We start from the raw sequence: 19,325 nt of genomic DNA, 5'->3' as shown, positions 1-19,325 counted from the left end.
TTTATATTCCGTCCTTCTCACTCTGAAGGGGACTCAGGGCAGATCACAATGTACACATACAAGGAAACATTCAACGCCATATGAACATAGAGACAGACACAGACACAATTCTTGAGGGTATGCTTGATTCCGGCCACAGGGGGAGCAGCTGCTTCATCATCCACTGTAAAGCCGACTTCCTCATTCCTTTCCGCACGCTCGTGGCAGTTTTTATGGTGTTTCAAATTTAGTTAAATTTGCCTCCCCACATAGTGGTACCTAAATTTCCTACTTGATAGATGCAACTATCTTTCAGGTTGTTTAGGTCAACAACGAGCAGGGGCTATTTTTATTTTAATTGTCAGGTGCTCACTCTGCCATGGGCTGGCCTCGAACTCATGACCTCTTGGTCATAGTGATTTATTGCAGCTGGCTACTAACCACCCTGGGCCACAGCCCAGCTATAACAGTTGTTTAGCAACAGTTACGGTAGTTAATAACAGGAACTTTCTCTTAAATTATATTCTGGCTTTCTTCCAGTGAGCTCAAAGTATTTTATATGTTTCTTTCCCACTTTGTCTACACTACACACCTGTTAAGTAATTTAAACTGGAAAGCAGTGGTTGACCTAGGAGAAATGTGAAGCTTCATCTCCCAATTCCCTATCTAGCCCTATATTCTTTACAAATGGCTCTCAGGGTCTTAATACTCTGGCTTAATGCAACCTCAGCGAGGTTTTGGGCAGGTCTGTGACCATTACTTATAGAAAGAAGAAGAAGAAAAAAAAGAAGATTTTTAAGATTACGATGGTGGTGCTATTTGTTTGAAGACCCCTTTTTCCTGCCTTTCTCGTTATTTCATTGCTCAGATTCATAAATTTCTTGTCTCCCAGTTATAGCAGATTTTAGAGAATGCACAATTATGCTTTGTCAATTGTAACATCGTATCAGACTGTTGCTAGTACATATAATAGTTTTCAAATACATTTCAAACAGTGTCTTCTAATTCTGGCTTGTTGGCTTTCTGACAAATCATTATACAGTATATGAATTCAAACTGCACCAACTAGTCCATCTGCTATAAACATGATTTAATATAATGACTGGATTAAGCTGGTTTTCTGTTTTTTGTTTTGTTTTTGGGATTTGGTCATAGACTTTATTAGTAGTCATTGCTTTATTCATAGTTACAATATATAACATTCAATTTATTCACTTCCCCCACATTTTTTGTGATTTGTAGTATTTAGCTACTCATGTTTAATACTCATTGTGTGCTGTTTCCAGAGATGGTCAAATTACAGCAATTCTGGATCAGAAGAATTATGTAGAAGAGCTCAATAGACATTTAAGGTAAAGAGTGATTTCCTTCAGATTATGGTCAGTAAAATTGTTGATCAAATAATACTTGAATTCTTAAGTTTTAATATAATTACGTTCCTTTGACAGTGCCACAGTCAACAATCTGCAGGCAAAGGTTGATGCTTTAGAAAAATCTAACACAAAACTTACTGAGGAGGTATGTAGATATCAAACAAACATTCCTTTTATTCTTCTTTGGGAAAAACAATTTTTAATCATTAGGCAAATTAAACAGTACAACTAAGAACTTTATAAAATAGAAGTAGGCATTGTTTTTCAAGATTCCTGTTAGTATACTTGTGTAGACATGTTGATCATGATCAGCTAAATGGTTTTTAAACCCATTTTAAAAGGGTTTTAAAATCAAACCCTTGACATTTGACTAATAATAAAATGCAAACTGAATTACTATTATAGTAAGAAATCTCACCTGGCCTATAGGGTGGCTGCCAGATGTAGAATTTAGCAGAGATCCACACCTTTGAAATATAAATCAGTGTCACCTTGTAAGAATGTAATAGTGGATTTTGTTCCCTCTATACATACAAAGCACTGACTCTAGACAATTATAAAGTCCTCTGGAGATGCTTTTCAGGCAGCTGAAAGTGGCAGAAAGGTGTCATAAGAGGTTGTGGATGGGCCTGCCAAGAGAGACACCTTTTCTTGTCTGATAATCAGGTGCATGGAGGTTATGGCAGGGACGTCTTTGGATTTCCTTTTGGGTGGTGACCATTAAGAACCACCAGAACCAAAATCATTCTTGCAGATCCCATAACAGCTCTGTTCTACTGTCCAACTTCTGTAATTGTAACATTATGGAAAGAGAAGTTGACATATGGCACATCATGCAACGGCTGCTTTTGGATCCCTGTGGTCTAAGTCTTGTTCTTTATCCAGTACGTCATACGGGCTACCTAGGTACAACCTTTTAACAAATCAATACCAAAAATGTATCAGAAATAGTATTTATTTTTTTAAACGTCTTTCATTTTTGTTGGCATACACAGCTCGCTGTTGCAAATAATAGAATTATAACACTGCAAGAAGACATGGAGCGAGTGAAAGAAGAAAGTTCTTATATTTTGGAATCGAACAGAAAGGTCAGTGCCTATATGTGAGATGTCTTAAGTCTAGAAGGATTTATGCTTCCTCCCCTTTTTATCGCATGCATCATATTTGGCTTCTTTAATCTGTCGGAATCTCACTTGTTGCTGCTTTCTGGTTATGAAATACTGTTAAGCGTTTTGTTTATGTGTAGCTGTATAGATGTAGTAAGAATGCATACCGTTGTGTTACATTCTGCCAAAAAATTGAACGTCATAGATTTTTGTCTTCTCATGACTTCCCACTTTATCCAGTTTGAGAGATAGCTTCATTGTAGAATAAATTCTTACTTGATAGTACACTTAGTTTTAACTTTTAAAATATAATTGTAAATTAACATATACACTGCCAGTTTACTCGAGCCCTAAATACAAGTATGCCTAGACAGAGCAATGAAGACACATAATAATAATAATAATAATAATAATAATAATAATAATAATAATAATAATAAGCCTTATTTATATCCCGCCCCTTCCCCCCGAAGGAGCAAAACAAACAAATACTTGATATAACAAATGAATGATATAACACAGACAATAATCACATATCAATTCATTAAACAAAATAGCACAATAGTGTAAACAAATAGTTTAAAAGACCATTTAGCCTTCTAAAAACATTATGTGTGTGTGTGTGTGTGTGTGTGTGTGTGTGTGTGTATAAATAATACCATTTAAAACCAGCCATTTCCTATGATCACTTATCTTTTACAAAGCAAACATTAGGTATGCAAATGTAGCCATAAAAGAATTACAAGGCTACATTTAGTAGGACAATGAATAATTTGAAGGGATGAATCCTCAGAGAATACATTCCCAGTCTGTGCACTCTTCTATCAGTGTACTGTCCCAATATTGTATGGCTAAATTTAGTATTTACAATTCATAAAAAAGAAACATGACAAACGTGATAGCCCACATCCATATTAACCCTCATATGTTGGTGGTGGTGGGGATTAATGTTGGATTTGGGAATTTATTTTGTTACTAACACATGATATGTGAAAAGGACTTTACAATCTTTTTACAGTACTTAATAAAATCTATTCTCCTATGTAAAATACAGAACTGTGAATAAATAGTCTTAGAAAATTGGGGTTCTTCTTTGTGGTCTCTGTGACTCATACAGATGAGGTTTATAGCACCTGCATAGTGAATCATTTGGAACTTGTAAGCTAAGCATTTTGTCAGTAGCTCTTCTGCTCCTGGACCATGTGACCAAACCTGATTCCTGTTCATTTCCTCCGTTCCTTTATATTTGCCACTGCAGCAGCATCAGAGGAACTGCTGGTGATCTATACATTTATTTGTGGCTATACTTCTGGTTTGTACTCTTTTTGGACTTGGAATTGCTTTCTCTAGCTGCATGTTTCCCATAATTATTCAGATCAGCCATAATTATGTACAAAGAAGAGTTGATAGTGGCATTATTTAATCATTGTAATATTTGCCAATTAATAAAATTTGCTTTTCTGTTCTTCTGATTAACAGCAAGCCCCTAAGCAAGATAGAACTTCAGATGGACAGGCTCTTAGTGAAGCGCGGAAACAATTGAAGGAGGAAACACAGCTACGGCTGGTAAGTAGAAAGGCGACTCACTGGTCATTTTTAGGAAAGCTGTGGGCTTTGTGCTGCACTTGTTTATAGTGAAAAATATGTTTTTGTGCCAAGCCAGGCAAAGCTATATCACCACCACCTCAAGTAGGATAGAAATGACACTTCTGCTGTATTGGCACATGTTTCTTTAGCATCAAGCGGCTCAATTTAAGATCAAGCTGACAGCATCCTGCACCATAAGCATTTTTCCTACCTCCTAGTAGAATATCCACCATATTAGCCACAATAATATTTTGTTGTGTATTATGCTTTTGTTGTAAGAGTCCTAGTAGTTATTGTGTATTTAAGATGGTATATAAAAATACCATCTTTTGAGAGGAGAGATCAGTAAGTATTTTGTAAAATGGGATGCTAGATGAAAATCTGGCTTCCCTTAAGGCCAGTAGTGTAAAATACAATAGATGCAGTGGCCTCTTCATGGAAAGTGCCTTTCTGAAAGAAAACAACAAGAAGTCAGAGTGTTGTTTTTTCTTGCTACAAGAGTAGCCAAATTCCGTGGTTATGATAAGGTAGCTTTTTTCATAGCTCTCAAATAACGCATGTCTTCTTGTGTCTGTGTGTGTATGTGTTAGGATGTGGAAAAAGAACTTGAAGTGCAAATTGGAATGAGACAAGAGATGGAACTAGCCATGAAGATGCTGGAAAAAGATGTTTGTGAGAAGCAAGATGCACTGGTGGCACTCAGGCAGCAACTGGATGATCTCAGGGCCCTAAAACTTGAACTTTCTTTCAAGCTGCAGGTACAGTGAATGTTATGTGTCCTCAAGACATCTTTGGCTTCCAGGAACCTCCTAAAATCTGGGTTATCAACCACCCTGCTTGTATCTTGGGGCATTCATGGCTTCCTTGATTGAATCAATCCACCCATAATACGGTCTTCCCCTTTTCCACTTTACCAATCATTCTCACCTTCTCCAGTGGATAATGTCATATCATGATATGATCTTGGCTTCTTGTGAAGGTTCAGGCCTGATTTGCTCTTGAAACCATTTCTGATTTTGGCCATAGAGGTCTCCCCCAGTACCATGTTTAAAATGGATTTAATTTCTTCTAGTTAGCACTCACACAGAGAAAATAGGATAATGTTTGCTGCTAAGTACTTTGCCCCTTTTGCTTAGTCTTGTTGTGGAAATTGTGCTGCATTATAATTCAGAGATAGCTAACGAGAGTCTGAGGTTACCCACCTCTGCTCCATAATATGTGCAATCTCTAAACAGGAAAAAATTGAATTCACCATCAATGTTAAAATGATGTGTTGTCAAAGGCTTTCATGGCTGGAATCACAGAGTTATGTGTTTTCTGGGCTGTTTGGCCATGTTCCAGAAGTATTCTCTCCTGATGTTTCGCCCACATCTGTGGCAGGCATCCTCAGAGGTTGTGACAAGCTGGAATGTGTCCAGAGGAGGGCGACTAAAATGATCAAGGGTCTGGAGAACAAGCCCTATGAGGAGCAGCTTAAAGAGCTGAGCATGTTTAGCCTGCAGAAGAGAAGGCTGGGAGGAGACATGATGAGGGCCATGTATAAATATATGAGGGGAAGTCATAGGGAGGAGGGAGCAAGCTTGTTTTCTGCTGCCCTGGAGACTAGGGTGCGGAACAATGTCTTTAAACTATAGGAAAGGAGATTTCACCTGAACGTCAGGAGGAACTTCAGCAGTGGAACTCTCTGCCCCTGAGTGTTGTGGAGGCTCCTCCTTTGGAGGCTTTTAAGCAAAGGCTGGATGGCCATCTGTCAGGGTGCTTTGAATGCGATTTCCTGCTTCTTGGCAGGGGGTTGGACTGGATGGTCCACGAGGTCTCTTCCAACTCTATTATTCTATGAGTGAAACGTCAGGAGAGAATACTTCTGGAACATGGCCATAGAGCCCGGAAAACACACAACAACCCAATGTTTAAACGAATTAGTCAAATGTGAACACCTCCCTGTCTGTGTAAGCTATTTTTCAAAAATGTGACAAGAGAAGCGCTATATTTGTGGGAAAGTGGGTTTAATTATAAACTATGACAACAACAATTATCAGAATAATGTACGTTGTTTTCCTATGTTTATACTCTTTTTGATTTCAGTCTCTTCTTTTACCAAGTTTGATACTCATGTATCGTTGATAGTGATAGAGTAATTTTGAACATACATATTTACACAAATTAAGATTTAAATCTAGATTTTTCTGTACTGGCTCCTGGAGGTGATGTTGTGGCTTTTTGCCTTTTAGAGTTCAGACCTGGGAGTGAAACAGAAGAGCGAACTGAATAGCCGCTTGGAGGAGAAGACAAATCAGATGGCTGCTACCATTAAACTGCTTGAACAAAGGTAAAATTGGAAGTTGCTTATTTAAGCAAATTTATAACTGTACTCTACTGTCAGTTTTGTTTCTTTCAGATATGGAGATAAATATAGGATATTTGAGAAATGTTTTAAAATGGGGTGCAACAAGGCCCAGTAACTTAGAAGTACTTTAAAGAGGCCATGGAGTGCTGGCTTACATCATTTCCACATAATAGCTTTCACAGAACTCAAATTTTACAGTGAATTTGACAGTTGCTTTATACATGACCCCACATTAAAAGGAAAAAGATTCTATAAGTGCTCTTAAGTAGGGATGAAGCTATGTAGCAACTGTGTTCTGTGTTACAGATAATATTCATAATTTAAATGGCTTCTCCTGTGTCAAGTTGTATCTAATGGAATGATGAACTCTAGCTTGTAGGCATTTGCAAGCTCCACCTAGATGGTTGCAGCTTTTCTGCTTTGTAGACTATCTGTAGCAATCCAAAGAGAAAGTGTGATTGTTACTCAACTATGGTGATTGGCCATTTATATAGAGCATATTTTAATTTATAATTGTACATTTTTTGCAGTTTGTTTCCAATCTAACTTGAGACCCATAGGTTGGGGGCAGGGTTTTGCCATATTAGATTAAAATAAAATGGCAAGCAGGAAGCTAATGATTATTTTCATATGTTGCACAGTGAGTCCAGCTAAATTAAACTGTTCTGTAAACTGTTCTGATGGAATTGTAGCACTTTAATACAGATTCTGCTTGTGAGATTGCATGGACTGATTATCTCACACAGACTTAGTGACTTCAGTTTCTTAATAGGCTTCAGAAATTCCAGTTCTAGAAATAGGATTCCCTTTCAGAAAAAATACAGTAGTAATGAGTATCCAGTGAATAGTACGTTATCCTTATACACTCTGAACTTTGTAAATAATTCTGATGAAGCTGTATAGAAATGTCAACTATATTTTTCCTAAATTGAGATCAGAAGTTCCTTCTTTATGCATTTGCACTTGTATATTGCAATGTTTTAATAGCACGGTGGCTGCCATGTATTGAATTAACTTGTGTTTTCTTCTACTGTCTATGTCCTCCCCATCCTCCCACCCCAATTCTCCCTATATCATTTCAACATCCCTTTTCTAATCTAGTGAAAAGGATTTGGTGAAACAGGCAAAAACCTTAAATAGTGCAGCAAATAGACTGATTCAGAAGCCCCATTAGGCTTTTAAAAGAGAAAATTGTTGTAGCTGGTCACCTCACAACTCTGACATCTCTGCTCAGTTATGAGGGGAAAGCAAAAGGAGGTTGTTGAGAATGTAGATGTCAGGCTTAAATATTGTCACCCAAAGTTGACTTGGAATTTGGTGGATTTTTAAGTAAAAAGGTTTTTGTTTGGAGGTAGAAAAAAATCTGTAATTTTCCTTTCCCCCTCTTATTTCTTGTTTAAATTTGACTAAACTGCAAGCCATTGGGCCACAAAGTACTCCAGAAAATCATGTGTACAACTAGATTTGTGGCTCTGTTGTACAATTGATACAAAAATGTGTATAGCCCAAACTTTTTAATCTTGAAGGGATGTTGAGGAAATTGTGAACCTTCACCAGCGCCATGTTCAAATTCATGGGAAATGAAGTTGCTTCTTTTTGTTTGCCTTGTTTTGCCATATATGAAAACACATAAAACAAACACAGAGGTTAAGAGCTGACAGTGATCCATTATTCTGTGGCTTGTTTTGTTCCATGGGATATTAACCAGGACAAGCACACAAGGAAGTTTAAGAAACTGCCATTGCAGTGGTGTAGCCCCTGTTAAGCAGAGGCTTGTCCGCGCTAAAATACTTTTTCATCTGAGATTTATCAAAAATATAGATAAATCAAAATTGTGTCTGATTCAAGGACTGCACAACCCCTGACTCCAGGGATGTACCAGTTCCCAGATATCATGATTAAAACCACTGCACTCATTTCGAGTTAGAATGACTTATATGTTATCTTTTACACTTTTCACCTTCTTCCAATTGCATGGGAATGCAACAACATTATTCCACTCTTTCTTCCAATACTCTTTTTTTAAACCTACCTTCCCTTTTATCTCATAGCAACCGTATTGTTTTGGTGTAACACACTATGCATGGATCTAAAACACATCCAGAGCAGCATAGAGGTACCATAATGCCAATAGCTACAGCCAAATCTATATGAAAACATAATTGGAAAGTTTTGCAATGAAAGGACAAACTTCATAGTAAGCCAGTGCCAGCTCTTTTTATTAAGGAAAAACAATTTGTTCATGACAGGTGATACGGACACACAATCTAGTTAGTAGCTGTTAAATGGTAAACCCTTCTTTATCTTTACATTGCCTTCTACCTCTGCCTTTATTTTCATAAAAAGAGAAAGTGGTTCTTCCTGAAGAACTTCAATGAAAAGTATGAGTTTCCCTCTGTTCCAGTTTTAAATAAAAGTTGGAGTCCTGTATTTTACAAAACAGTTTATTGTTGTTAGCTTTTAAAAATGAGGGATACATGGAACTGATAGTGATGTACTGCTGGTCAGTCGCTGACACAAAGCAGCCACAACATACAACGACTTGGGTGTTCTTTGAAGTTGCCTTTGCTCTTGTTAATATTTGAGTCCAAGTCCTTGGTTCAGACAGGGGACCTGCTTAAGAGTTGTAGTGAGAAATGAATTAAAACCCAGTCTGGGAAACCTTTCTGCAACTCAAAATAAAACTGCTTTTCTATTTAGAATGAAATATTAGGGGTTTCTTTGCTGTGGCTTCCAGAGTTCACAGCGCTACCCTTGCAACAGATTTTAGTGTGTAGATAGTCATTTTGAATTCTTGTCAGGATACCCAAACTAAGGGTTTGTCCTTCTTCTTCAATTTAGGCTGTTCTTTTCCCCATTACCTCCCAAATAATCCACCTGCTTTGTGTTTAAACCAAATGGGGAATGGAGAGAAAAATGCCTATAATAAAGATGGGCAAACACCCATTGCCTGCTACTAAAATCTGTAGGGCCGAGTTTAACTCTGTTATCAGTTGTAAACCTACTTTTGACTGAACAGCAAGATCTTTGGTTTGGTTTTAAATAAGAACACTGAAGGATTGCATTTTGGGGCTCATGTTTCTAAACATATCCATTGTATTTGTTGCAGAGTGAGGTTACAACTGGCTTCATTGAAATGACCAAATAAGATACTGTTAAGATTGTTACAAGGCCTCCTCCTGGCATTAGAATTAAATCTTGCAGATGACCAAAATCTATTTTGTAAGATCATGCTTTATTTTCATCGGGTTACAGGAAAGCATGTCACTGTCAAACACTTGGGAAGAAGTTTTCCCTTCCCAAATAAGCTGCTTCAAAAACATAACCTGTACTCCCATTTATTTGAAACTTACTTGTAGTTAGGCTTTGGAAAACTCATTATCAGCTGTGAGAAATCAGGTTCTCACCAGTGGGATGTAAAGAATCCTCATTTCAGTGAGAGAGTAGATCCCTTTGAATAGTTTCTTATAAATGGAAGCAGCCCAAATTCTTCCCATCTCCATTTTAGAAAAAATAGGGTCAGATCTGGTTGGAGAAAAGGAATTGCTGTTTTGCTGAAGGTCTTGTACTCGAGATTTGGCACCCTTTCACCCTTCTCTTCCCCAAATTTTGGATTTGAATTCGTATGATACATTCAACAAAGGAATTGGAGTAGTTTGAACATCTAGTTAGGCATCTGGTACAATTCTCCATGCTTTTCTAGACCAGTGGTTCTTAACTTGTGGGTGCCCAGGTGTTTTGGCCTACAATTCCCAGAAATCCCAGCCAGTTTACCAGCTGTTAGGATTTCTCGGAGTTGAAGGCCAAAACATCTGGGGACCCACAGTTTGAGAACCACTGTTCTAGACATTGAGAGACATTGATACTGGTTTTGAAGGAGAAGTGATGTCCTATAGCCCTATAGCATTCTGGGCCAGTCTGGTCAAGAGCATGTCACATACCCGACTGAGCATTGAACCAGCCTCAATATGGCATTTTAGTGACAGTCAGGTGTAGATATCTTCAGGATTTTGCTGAGAACTTTCTTCTACCTGCTCACTCTCCAGTTAAGCCATCGTGGTGCTCATTTGTCACATGGCTAGTGAATACATCTGTAATCCCAAACCAATCTCTCTATAGTTAAGGAATGCTCCCATCTTGATTCCCCTTGCAGCTATTCCTCAAGTATCCTGGGAAGCTGAAATCTTTATCCATGACTTTGTATTTTATCTGAAGCCCCATGTGCTTAATGATGTAACAGTTGTGGAAGAGACCAGACAAATGCACTAATTCCTTAATATAGTAGGTACCCCATGATGCAAGTTCCAGTTACTTGTTTAAAACTGCAGTGTAACGTACATTTTAAAAAAAACTTACCAATACTGTGTACCTGAGATTTGCTTTGACTATGGATAACAGTGATGTTTTATGTTTATCATCTAATGACTGTAAACTGTAGTAATAGAACAATAAAATGTTGAAAATAGAAGTTTCTTCTGCCTGGTTCACCTACACTTTGGTTTTTCTTTAGATATTTTTTGTCCTTCATCCTTTCCTGTGCCCAAGTATTTCCCCTCCTTCATTCACTGAGCTTGTTTTTTTCTTTTAATTTATTGTTTAAACTCAGTCTTCCTCCCCACCATGGCTTTTGTTTTTTATCACAAGTTCATGTGGCTCAAATCCAGATTGCAACTGACAGAGAGAGAGCGCCAGTCCCTGGAGGAGGACAATCGGCTCTTCAAGCAGGAGTTTGGGGATAAGATCAACAGTCTTCAGCTGGAAGTGGAGCAGCTCATCAAGCAGCGGTGAAGAGAACATCCTGTTTGCGGGGGTATATTGTGCAGGATATTTCCTGCTCATGGAGCACTGTTGCTTTTTTCCAGGGTCACTTCCATTGCTGTTGTAGTCTGTGACTTTACAAAGACTATATATATCCTTCTTTGTGTGAGATATTATGGCACCTGCTCCTCTGAATGGCCAACTGCCCAGGTCTGTAGGTCGAAGTATCTATCCAAAAGCAGTGTCCATGACTTTTAAGAATACTTCTCCATCTTCTACAGTGGTCTTCGTGCCCAAAATTCAGCTTTGATTGTCATGCATATATCCAAATCAAAACAGTGGCTAAACATCATAAACAGTGGCCATACAAATATGTTTGTATGTTACCTGCACAGTCATTCATCAGTCTGCATACTACCCATGTATGGTTCATTTGAATCTTCTTTCTGTCTGGCTAATACATGGGTTCCCAACGTTTAACTCTTGAGGTATTTGGGGCCTTAACTCCCAGAATCCCCAGCCATCTCGGCGAACTGTCAGGAATTTGGAGAGCTGAAATCCAAAACACCTGGGGGACAAAACACTTCGAAACCACTGGGCTGGTTGCTAGGGAAAATCAAGCTACAGTAGAGTCTCACTTATCCAAGACTCGCTTATCCAAGCCTCTGGATTATCCAAGCCATTTTTGTAGTCAATGTTTTCAATATATCGTGATATTTTGGTGCTAAATTCGTAAATACAGTAATTACAACATAACATTACTGCATATTGAACTACTTTTTCTGTCAAATTTGTTGTATAACATGATGTTTTGGTGCTTAATTTGTAAAATCATAACCTAATTTAATAGGCTTTTCCTTAATCTCTCCTTATTATCCAAGATATTCGCTTATCCAAGCTTTTGCCGGCCCGTTTAGCTTGGATAAGTGAGACACTACAATATATGCTAATCTTGTAGGGCAGGCATGGACAAACTTTGGCCCTCCAGATATTTTGGACTTCAACTCCCACAATTCCCAACAGCCTACCAGCTATTAGGAATTTTGAGAGTTGAAGTCCAAAACACCTGCAGGGCCCAAATTCGCTCATGCCTGCTGTAGGAAAATTGCCATTGATAAGGAGTACTTCTTTGTACAGTGGAAATTGTAGTCAAATGATGACTCATAATCTTGTACAAACAACTTGTGCATTTATTTACACACGTTGATCATGTTGTGGAGCACATTGTAGTAAAAGAGGGAAAAGCAGCTCAGGAAAAGGAGAATCCTGAGCAGCTATCTGTTTCCTGCAATCTAGAGGCAAAAATGAATTGCAAAGATTTATGTTATGATTTTGGGAAACATGGATTTGCTTCCTTTTGTAGAAAGGAAAGTTGGTAAGATGACCTATTGGTACTTAAGCATTGCCTTTGTGCTCTTTAGTCATAAATTAATACCTACCAAGTTGAGAAAGAAATATTGGAGGTTCACAGCTCGGAGATAGTAATCTTGCAGTATGCGTTCTTTCTCGAGTTAAAGTATTGTTTATTGATTGAGTATAATTTTTAAAATTCTCAATAGCAACTAAAAAGGGGAACTTTTATTTCTTTCTATGGCTTTTATTGGGGGCTCAGATTAAAATTTATTTCACTAACATCTTTTTCTCTCTCTCTGGTGTTACTTCAGGGGTCAACTTGAACTGGAACTGAAACGGGAAAGAGACCGATGGTCCCATTCCCGACACAGAATTCAAGACAATAAAAACTTGCACGTCCATAACAAAGGATTCCATAAGACTGGAACACAAATAGTAATGTTTATTTTCTGTTTTTTTGCCTATGCTTACCTGTTGTCTAATTTTAATTTCATTTCATTTTTAATCCCGACGGTTGTGATTTGCTTGTGCTTCTCACCATTCATACTGTTATCTGGCTGTAGTGCAGGCATGGACAAAATTTAGCCCTCCAGGTGTTTTGGACTTCAACTCCCTCAATTCCTAACTAATGGTAGGCTGTTAAGATTTGTGGGAGTTAGAAGTCCAAAACACCTGGAGGGCCGAAGTTTGCCCATGCCTGCTGTACAAGGTAATGATTACACTTGGCAGTTCCAACCATCAGTATCTCATTATGATCTTTGGTTCTTCCAGAATTAGTAGGCAGTTTCATGACAATCATAATAACCTTTAATGTGTTAATTGGGACTCTTATTATTAATAGGAAACTCTCTGCTATAAGAAAATAAGATAATTTGGGTCATTTAAATATCTAAAAACAAAATACAGTGACAAATGTGCTTCTTCATTAATTTCTGAATATCTCTCTATTTTGATAGGATGTAGGAAACAGATTCTTGGAAGGAGATTCTCAAAGGAGGATACCAGTAAAAGACGAGAAAGCTGTTCACCCAAACAAGTATGAACTGGTTGAAATTAAATGTCTTTTTTTAAAAAAAAAATCTTACCAGAAGATGACTTCTTGAATGACTATTGCATCTGCACGTATATGAAATTGTTTCTCACATTTGATGCGGGGCTTTTTTGTAAAGTTCTCTAGACAGGTAAACTTCCAAGGGCTGGCAGCTGATAGCTTATGAGTAGCACTTACCTGCTACCCTGAAACTTCAAGTCCCTTTGGGGAATGAACCTGTTTTGTGATTGGAGTGATTTTGAGGGGAAGTATTTGAACAAAGGTTTTGGAAACTTTTAACTGCCCAAGTTTTGTATCCCAGATTTTCTGAACATGAATAACATTTGTGAAAATCACCATTCACCCCAAGCACAATCCTCGGAGAAAAGTCACATTTGTTCAAGGGGCCTAGATGTCCTAGATCCAAGTGGTGCAAAGTAATGTGTGCTGTGGCAACACATTGCTTCATGAATTTACTTTTGCCCCTAGTTTTAACAATTGTAGAAAGATGATTTCACTTTTGGAGTAGTTTTTAGTAGAAATGAGCTCCTTAGGTAATTGAAATCAGGTGTGTTCTGCGTGGTTTATGTTTAGAATTTGAGGGAGTTTATTGCCTATTGGGACAAGTACTAATTCTCAGGTTCTTCCTTACAACTTTATGTGTATTATTATAAGTGTCTTATTTAACTTATTACATAGTGTGTTAAGTTGTACCAAGCTTTGTTGTTTGGTTTGGTATGGTGATATGGGCTATAAAATGTATTTATTTTATTTACTACAACTGTATGGATTTGCCCTTTGATGAAAGGTTGGTATAGGGCCTGGGCAATCAAGCCCTATGTATATTTGAGGCATGTGGGTATTATATATAGCTCTATAAGCAAAGTACTGTTATGAAAAATCAGAATATGCTTGAAGGCTAATTGCTCCCTGTCAAATTGCATGCTTAGTTAATGTCTTCGCTTCTTTTTCAGGGTACCTCATGGACATCAAGAAGAGAACGTAAGCAATTCACTTATTTTGGAAAGGTGGATTGGGATCTTATTTATTTGGGAAAATCTTTAAAAGTATTAACTTGCTAAAGAGCCCAGGCTGCAAGTTGGCAGTTGTAGAATAATGTTGAAATATTTTGAAAAAATGTCTTGTATTGGGTTTTCATAGAATTAAAAGCTTTGATTTTTCTTTTTATGGGTTTCCAAGCTTGTTTAGGGGCTTTATTTGGAATTGATGGCACGATGTGAGAAATGGAATTTTCCCTCTGTTAAAAAGTTACTATATTCTTTGTTTCTTCACTACATTGACTTACCATTTTTGTTAGAGTGATGTTGTGATCTCCTGAAAACTCAATTCAGTACATGTATTATAACACTTTATAATATTAACTTCACTAAGTGTCATCAGTTTTATAGGTCAAGTATTTTCAAGGATTACAAAGAGATTAATCCTTGAATTCATCTGCTCTTTTTATTTTTTAAAAAATATAGCCAATAATTTCAATAATCATTACTATCAAATTGATAGACTAATTTTTCACCTTGCATCATATTCTATCACCACATCTTGAAGGATTGCTACTCCTTCAGTCTTTTCCTGAGGAGCCCTTGGTGGCGCAGTGGGTTAAACCCTTCTGCCGGCAGGACTGACTTGAAGGTTGGGTTGTTGACTTGAAGGTTGCCGGTTCGAATCCAACCTGGGGAGAGCATGGATGAGATCTCTCTATCAACTCCAGCTTCTTATGCAGGGACATGAGAGAAGCTTCCCACAAGGATGGTAAAAACATCAAAACATCTGGCCGTCCCCTGGGCAACGTCCTTGCAGACGGCCAATTCTCTCACACCAGAAGCGACTTGCAGTTTCTCAAGTCACTCCTGACACAGAAAAAAAAAAGTCTTTTGCTGTTAGAGAAGCATCGAATCCCAAATCATTTGGCGGCCCAAATTTCCCAGCCCTACATTTATGTGGGTGAAGTGCTTTGAATGTTTAAAAGCATGATCCAAATATTGAATATTATTATTATTTATTGTGAGTTTTGATTGAAATTTCTAAGCATAGGTTTGCAAAGGGAAGCTCAAGAGCTGAATTTGGAGCCTGGTCAGCACATTGAAAATTTAAACTCAGTTTGGGAGAGCTTCAGCAAATTGAAACTGAAATCATAAAGTTGGTCAGAAAACATTGCAGCCTTAATGCAGTTAAATGAGAAACATGTATTTAATGTTCTAGGAGCAAATTCCTGGCCCTGGAAAGTTAGAACTCTGCCAACTGTGTCAAGAGGAAAGCACTCGGAGCAAAAGAAAGGTAAATACGAATCGACTGGTTCAGCTCACTTCGCCTTCTGCTTCCACTCTGTAGATTACAGCCCAGAAACCAATTGCAATTTGGGGTTGAAACTATTGCTATTTCTCCGTTGTTTGAGTAGGACTCACAGTCTATTCTATAGGAGCTGTTTTAATATTTTAATGCATTTGCTTTAATTGTATTGTGTCATGTTTGTTGTTAGCTGCCTAGAGCCCCTATATTGGGAGAAGGGTGGGATAAAAATTAAGTAAAAAATAAGGCTAAGAGGCAGTTGTTTCCCAACCTGGGTCTTAAGAGTAGGTTAGGCCTGAATGAACAAACCCAAGCTTTGAGCATTTGGTGATGCCCTCTTCTACCTTGTCACTGTGGAAGTGTGCTTTTCTTGTTTTGTTTTTTAGCCATAGGATTTCCTTATATTGGTAGGGGGAAATAAGGAGAAAGAACCTATGGCCAAAGCATTAGGTCAGGCACAGGCAAACTTCAGCCCTCCAGGTGGTTTTGGACTTCAACTCCCACAGTTGTGGGAGCTGAAGTCCAAAACAAACTGGAGGGCTGAAATTTGTCCATGCCATCATTAGGTGAAAATTTTCTTATTCTCCTTCTTCTTTGTATCCCACTTTTTATCTGTAGTACAAATAATAGACTTTGTGTGTGACTGAATTAAATATTGCTTTGTTTCTTTTTTCTCTCTCTCTGTTCAGAATATATGCAAGAACTGTAGTGGAGTCTTCTGTGAAGACTGCTCAGCGAATGAACTCCCCCTTCCTTCCAGCATCAACCCAGAGTGTGTCTGCAACCAGTGCCACAAGCATTTGATACAGCAATATTCTGCAAGTCCCTCCTAGGGCTCCCAGTGGAGGGGAAGAGCAATTCCATCAATTTATTTCTGCTGGCTTGCTCCGTTTCTGAAACACCGCAGCTTCTAATTACAGACAAAGCTGTTTGGATTTTTCTTTTTAAAAGAAAAGTTACAGGTTGCAAGAGCCTGGATGTGAATGATTGACAAATCAGGTTTAACTAAACACTGAAGGCTTCTAAAGTCCAACAGCTCTTTTGAAGTTGTACCCTGTTTGCTATGGGTTGTACAATTCTAGCATACTCGTTAGAAGGAAGCGTGGCATGCCTTCAATTTTTGCAAACTGGAAAGGGGTTGTTTCTATATTAGTTTGGACCAGGCATGGGCAAACTTCAGCCCTCCAAGTGTTTTGGACTTCAACTCTCACAATTCCTAAGAGCGGGTAGGCTTTTAGGAATTGTGGGAGTTGAAATCCAAAACACCTGGAGGGCTGAAGTTTGCCCATGCCTGCTATACAGCTTGCTTGTATTGTGCTCTGAATTGCACCTTATTCTCCAGTAGAGACAAATGGAGCATGCTGCCTGCATCTTAGTCTAAAGCAGGCATCCTCAAACTGTGGCCCTCCAGCTGTTTGGGCCTCCAACTCCCAGAAGCCCCTATTGCTAGCTTGTTCAAGTCAGGGATTCTGGGAGTTGGAGGCCCAAACAGCTGTAGGGCTGTAGTTTTGAGGATGCCTGGGCTAAAGTGAGGCCTTCCAGAGGTGGTTAGACTGCAGCTCCCATCATTCAGTACACTAGCTAGGGAGTTGCAATTAGACAGCATCTGGAAATTCACCCAATTATGTGTGTAGGGGGAAGTGCAATACCTGTCTAAAACCCTCAAGAATCTCTACAACATCTGGGCAAGTGTGGAAACAAAATAAAAGCAATTGCCTAGCCAAACAGGAAAAAATGTCCCAAGCAGATTTTTTGGCTTGTTTTTCTGTTTTCTTGTTTCTGTTTCTTTCTGTTTCTATGCTTTATATTTACCAAGATCTTTGAAAGAAAACGCTTGCTGTCTAAAATAGAACTGCACTGCACTCATTTAAAATTCTGCATCTCAAGGAAACTGTGGCAGTCTTTCTGAACTTCCTAGTGACGTTTTCTGACATCTGTCCCTACAGACCACCCCCAAACGCAATGGATTGTAAATATCTTGAACCAAAAGAAAGAAAATTGAATTCTAGATATTTAAATAACGAAAAATAATTAAATGTTTTAGAATTGTTTGTTCAGGACATAGAGGTGAATGATATAATAGGACCATTTCATTGTGTACATTTTGGCTTGTATATACTACAGTGCTGACACTCCATCTATATAGTGATGGTCAAATTCTATTCTGTTGGTGAGCCAGGCCGGAGCTCTTCCGACCAGCAGCAGCCTGCCCTTTGTTTAATTTAATGTCAGTGCAAATGTTTTCTACTTTTTCTAGCGAAGGTTTTGTTTGGAGCATAAAATGGTTTTAAACAAGATGGACAATGGAGGACCTGAACAAGAAGACAACAGATTGCTGGAGCCTGGTGCCATAATATATTCACTCTGCCAGGTTTCCCAGAATCCATCACTATATAGGTGGAGTGTCAACACCTGCAAGCACTGTAGTATATACAAGCCAAAATGTACACAATGAAATGGTCCTATGTAAATTATATTGGTAACAAGAGAGAAATTACTTTGGAAAGCACCTATTAAGGAGCTTGCTTTTTGAGAATGTTTCACCCTCTTGGATAGCGAGGCCATTTTTATAACCAAATAAACTGGAAATTAAATCAAAGCTACATAATCTGAATCCACACAAACTGCTGTACAATCCATCTGATTTGTTCTTCAAAATAAGATTAAGCGAACACACTGAAACCATGCTGCAATTATTTGGAATAAGGCTAATTGTGAATGGGGTTTTTGGCTTATGCATATTCAAGATCACTCTTAGTGCAATTTTGTGGATAATAAATCACAGCCCTAAAAGGAAAAATGTTTTCTAAACTTATATTGAGGATTCTAGATGGGTATAATGCTAAAAGGTAATTGCAGAGTAACGTACCTATGCAGGAAAGACCATCTGGGCAAGATGCCCTCATTTGAAATAATGTGGAACCATATTTACGAATTCATAATTCCCAAGGAATTACCATATGCTGCTTTTATATGTTTTTTTAATTTAAAACTAGCTCTCTTTCTAAAGAAGTCTTAGAAACCAAAGTCTGGATCTGGACTGCCATATAATCCAGATTTTCAAAGCAAATAACCCACATCTGCTTTCAAATGGATTATGAGTCAAAGCAGATAATCTGTATTTTATATGGCACTGTATATGGGGCCTCAGATGAGAATCAATACTAAAACAACCCTAGCTCTCCCAAATGAGATGCTGTCTGGGTTGCAGTTTACCAGGCAAATGGCTCAGATATAATTGGGGTTTTTTCTTCATAAAATCTATCTTTTAGATACACGAATATGTATTTCTTTCATACACACCCACACAGCACACACACATAGGCAGAAGGCTAGGTCAGATATCTTTCTGTGCTTTTGTTTATAAGTATACATTTATGGACCAGTGGAGCATGATTCTTTGTTCAGCACAAGATCTCAGAACTAGGCCCAAACCCAGTACTACAACACATTACTTTTGGACAAAGAATTTTAACTTAAAACAA

At 38.1% G+C, this 19,325-nt stretch overlaps 1 protein-coding gene across 9 annotated transcripts in view; it reads left to right on the top strand.

Moving 5' to 3' along the window:
- The window catches only part of rufy3 (RUN and FYVE domain containing 3), a 73,193-nt gene extending 54,754 nt beyond the window's left edge, over positions 1 to 18,439 (top strand). For 4 of the 9 annotated variants that reach the window (XM_008112165.3, XM_008112163.3, XM_008112164.3 and 1 more), the window contains 12 exons: positions 1,266 to 1,331; positions 1,428 to 1,497; positions 2,348 to 2,440; positions 3,938 to 4,024; positions 4,636 to 4,803; positions 6,277 to 6,374; positions 11,057 to 11,176; positions 12,815 to 12,938; positions 13,460 to 13,539; positions 14,508 to 14,535; positions 15,754 to 15,828; positions 16,530 to 17,575. In XM_008112165.3, the coding sequence (XP_008110372.2) occupies positions 1,266 to 1,331; positions 1,428 to 1,497; positions 2,348 to 2,440; positions 3,938 to 4,024; positions 4,636 to 4,803; positions 6,277 to 6,374; positions 11,057 to 11,176; positions 12,815 to 12,938; positions 13,460 to 13,539; positions 14,508 to 14,535; positions 15,754 to 15,828; positions 16,530 to 16,673 (1,153 nt within the window). In that variant the 3' untranslated portion in view covers positions 16,674 to 17,575. Of the gene's footprint in view, positions 1 to 1,265; positions 1,332 to 1,427; positions 1,498 to 2,347; positions 2,441 to 3,937; positions 4,025 to 4,635; positions 4,804 to 6,276; positions 6,375 to 7,493; positions 10,861 to 11,056; positions 11,203 to 12,814; positions 12,939 to 13,459; positions 13,540 to 14,507; positions 14,536 to 15,753; positions 15,829 to 16,529 lie in introns of those variants that run through there. The other 5 variants (XM_062981211.1, XM_008112167.3, XM_008112168.3 and 2 more) reach the window with 3 other exon arrangements.
- The last annotated feature ends 886 nt before the right edge of the window (positions 18,440 to 19,325 follow it).

The sequence above is a fragment of the Anolis carolinensis genome, chromosome 5 (assembly GCF_035594765.1).
Source record: "Anolis carolinensis isolate JA03-04 chromosome 5, rAnoCar3.1.pri, whole genome shotgun sequence".
NCBI lineage: Eukaryota > Metazoa > Chordata > Lepidosauria > Squamata > Dactyloidae > Anolis > Anolis carolinensis.
The sequence above is the reverse complement of the archived record's forward strand: the minus strand, read 5'-3'. Positions and strand labels throughout refer to the sequence as shown.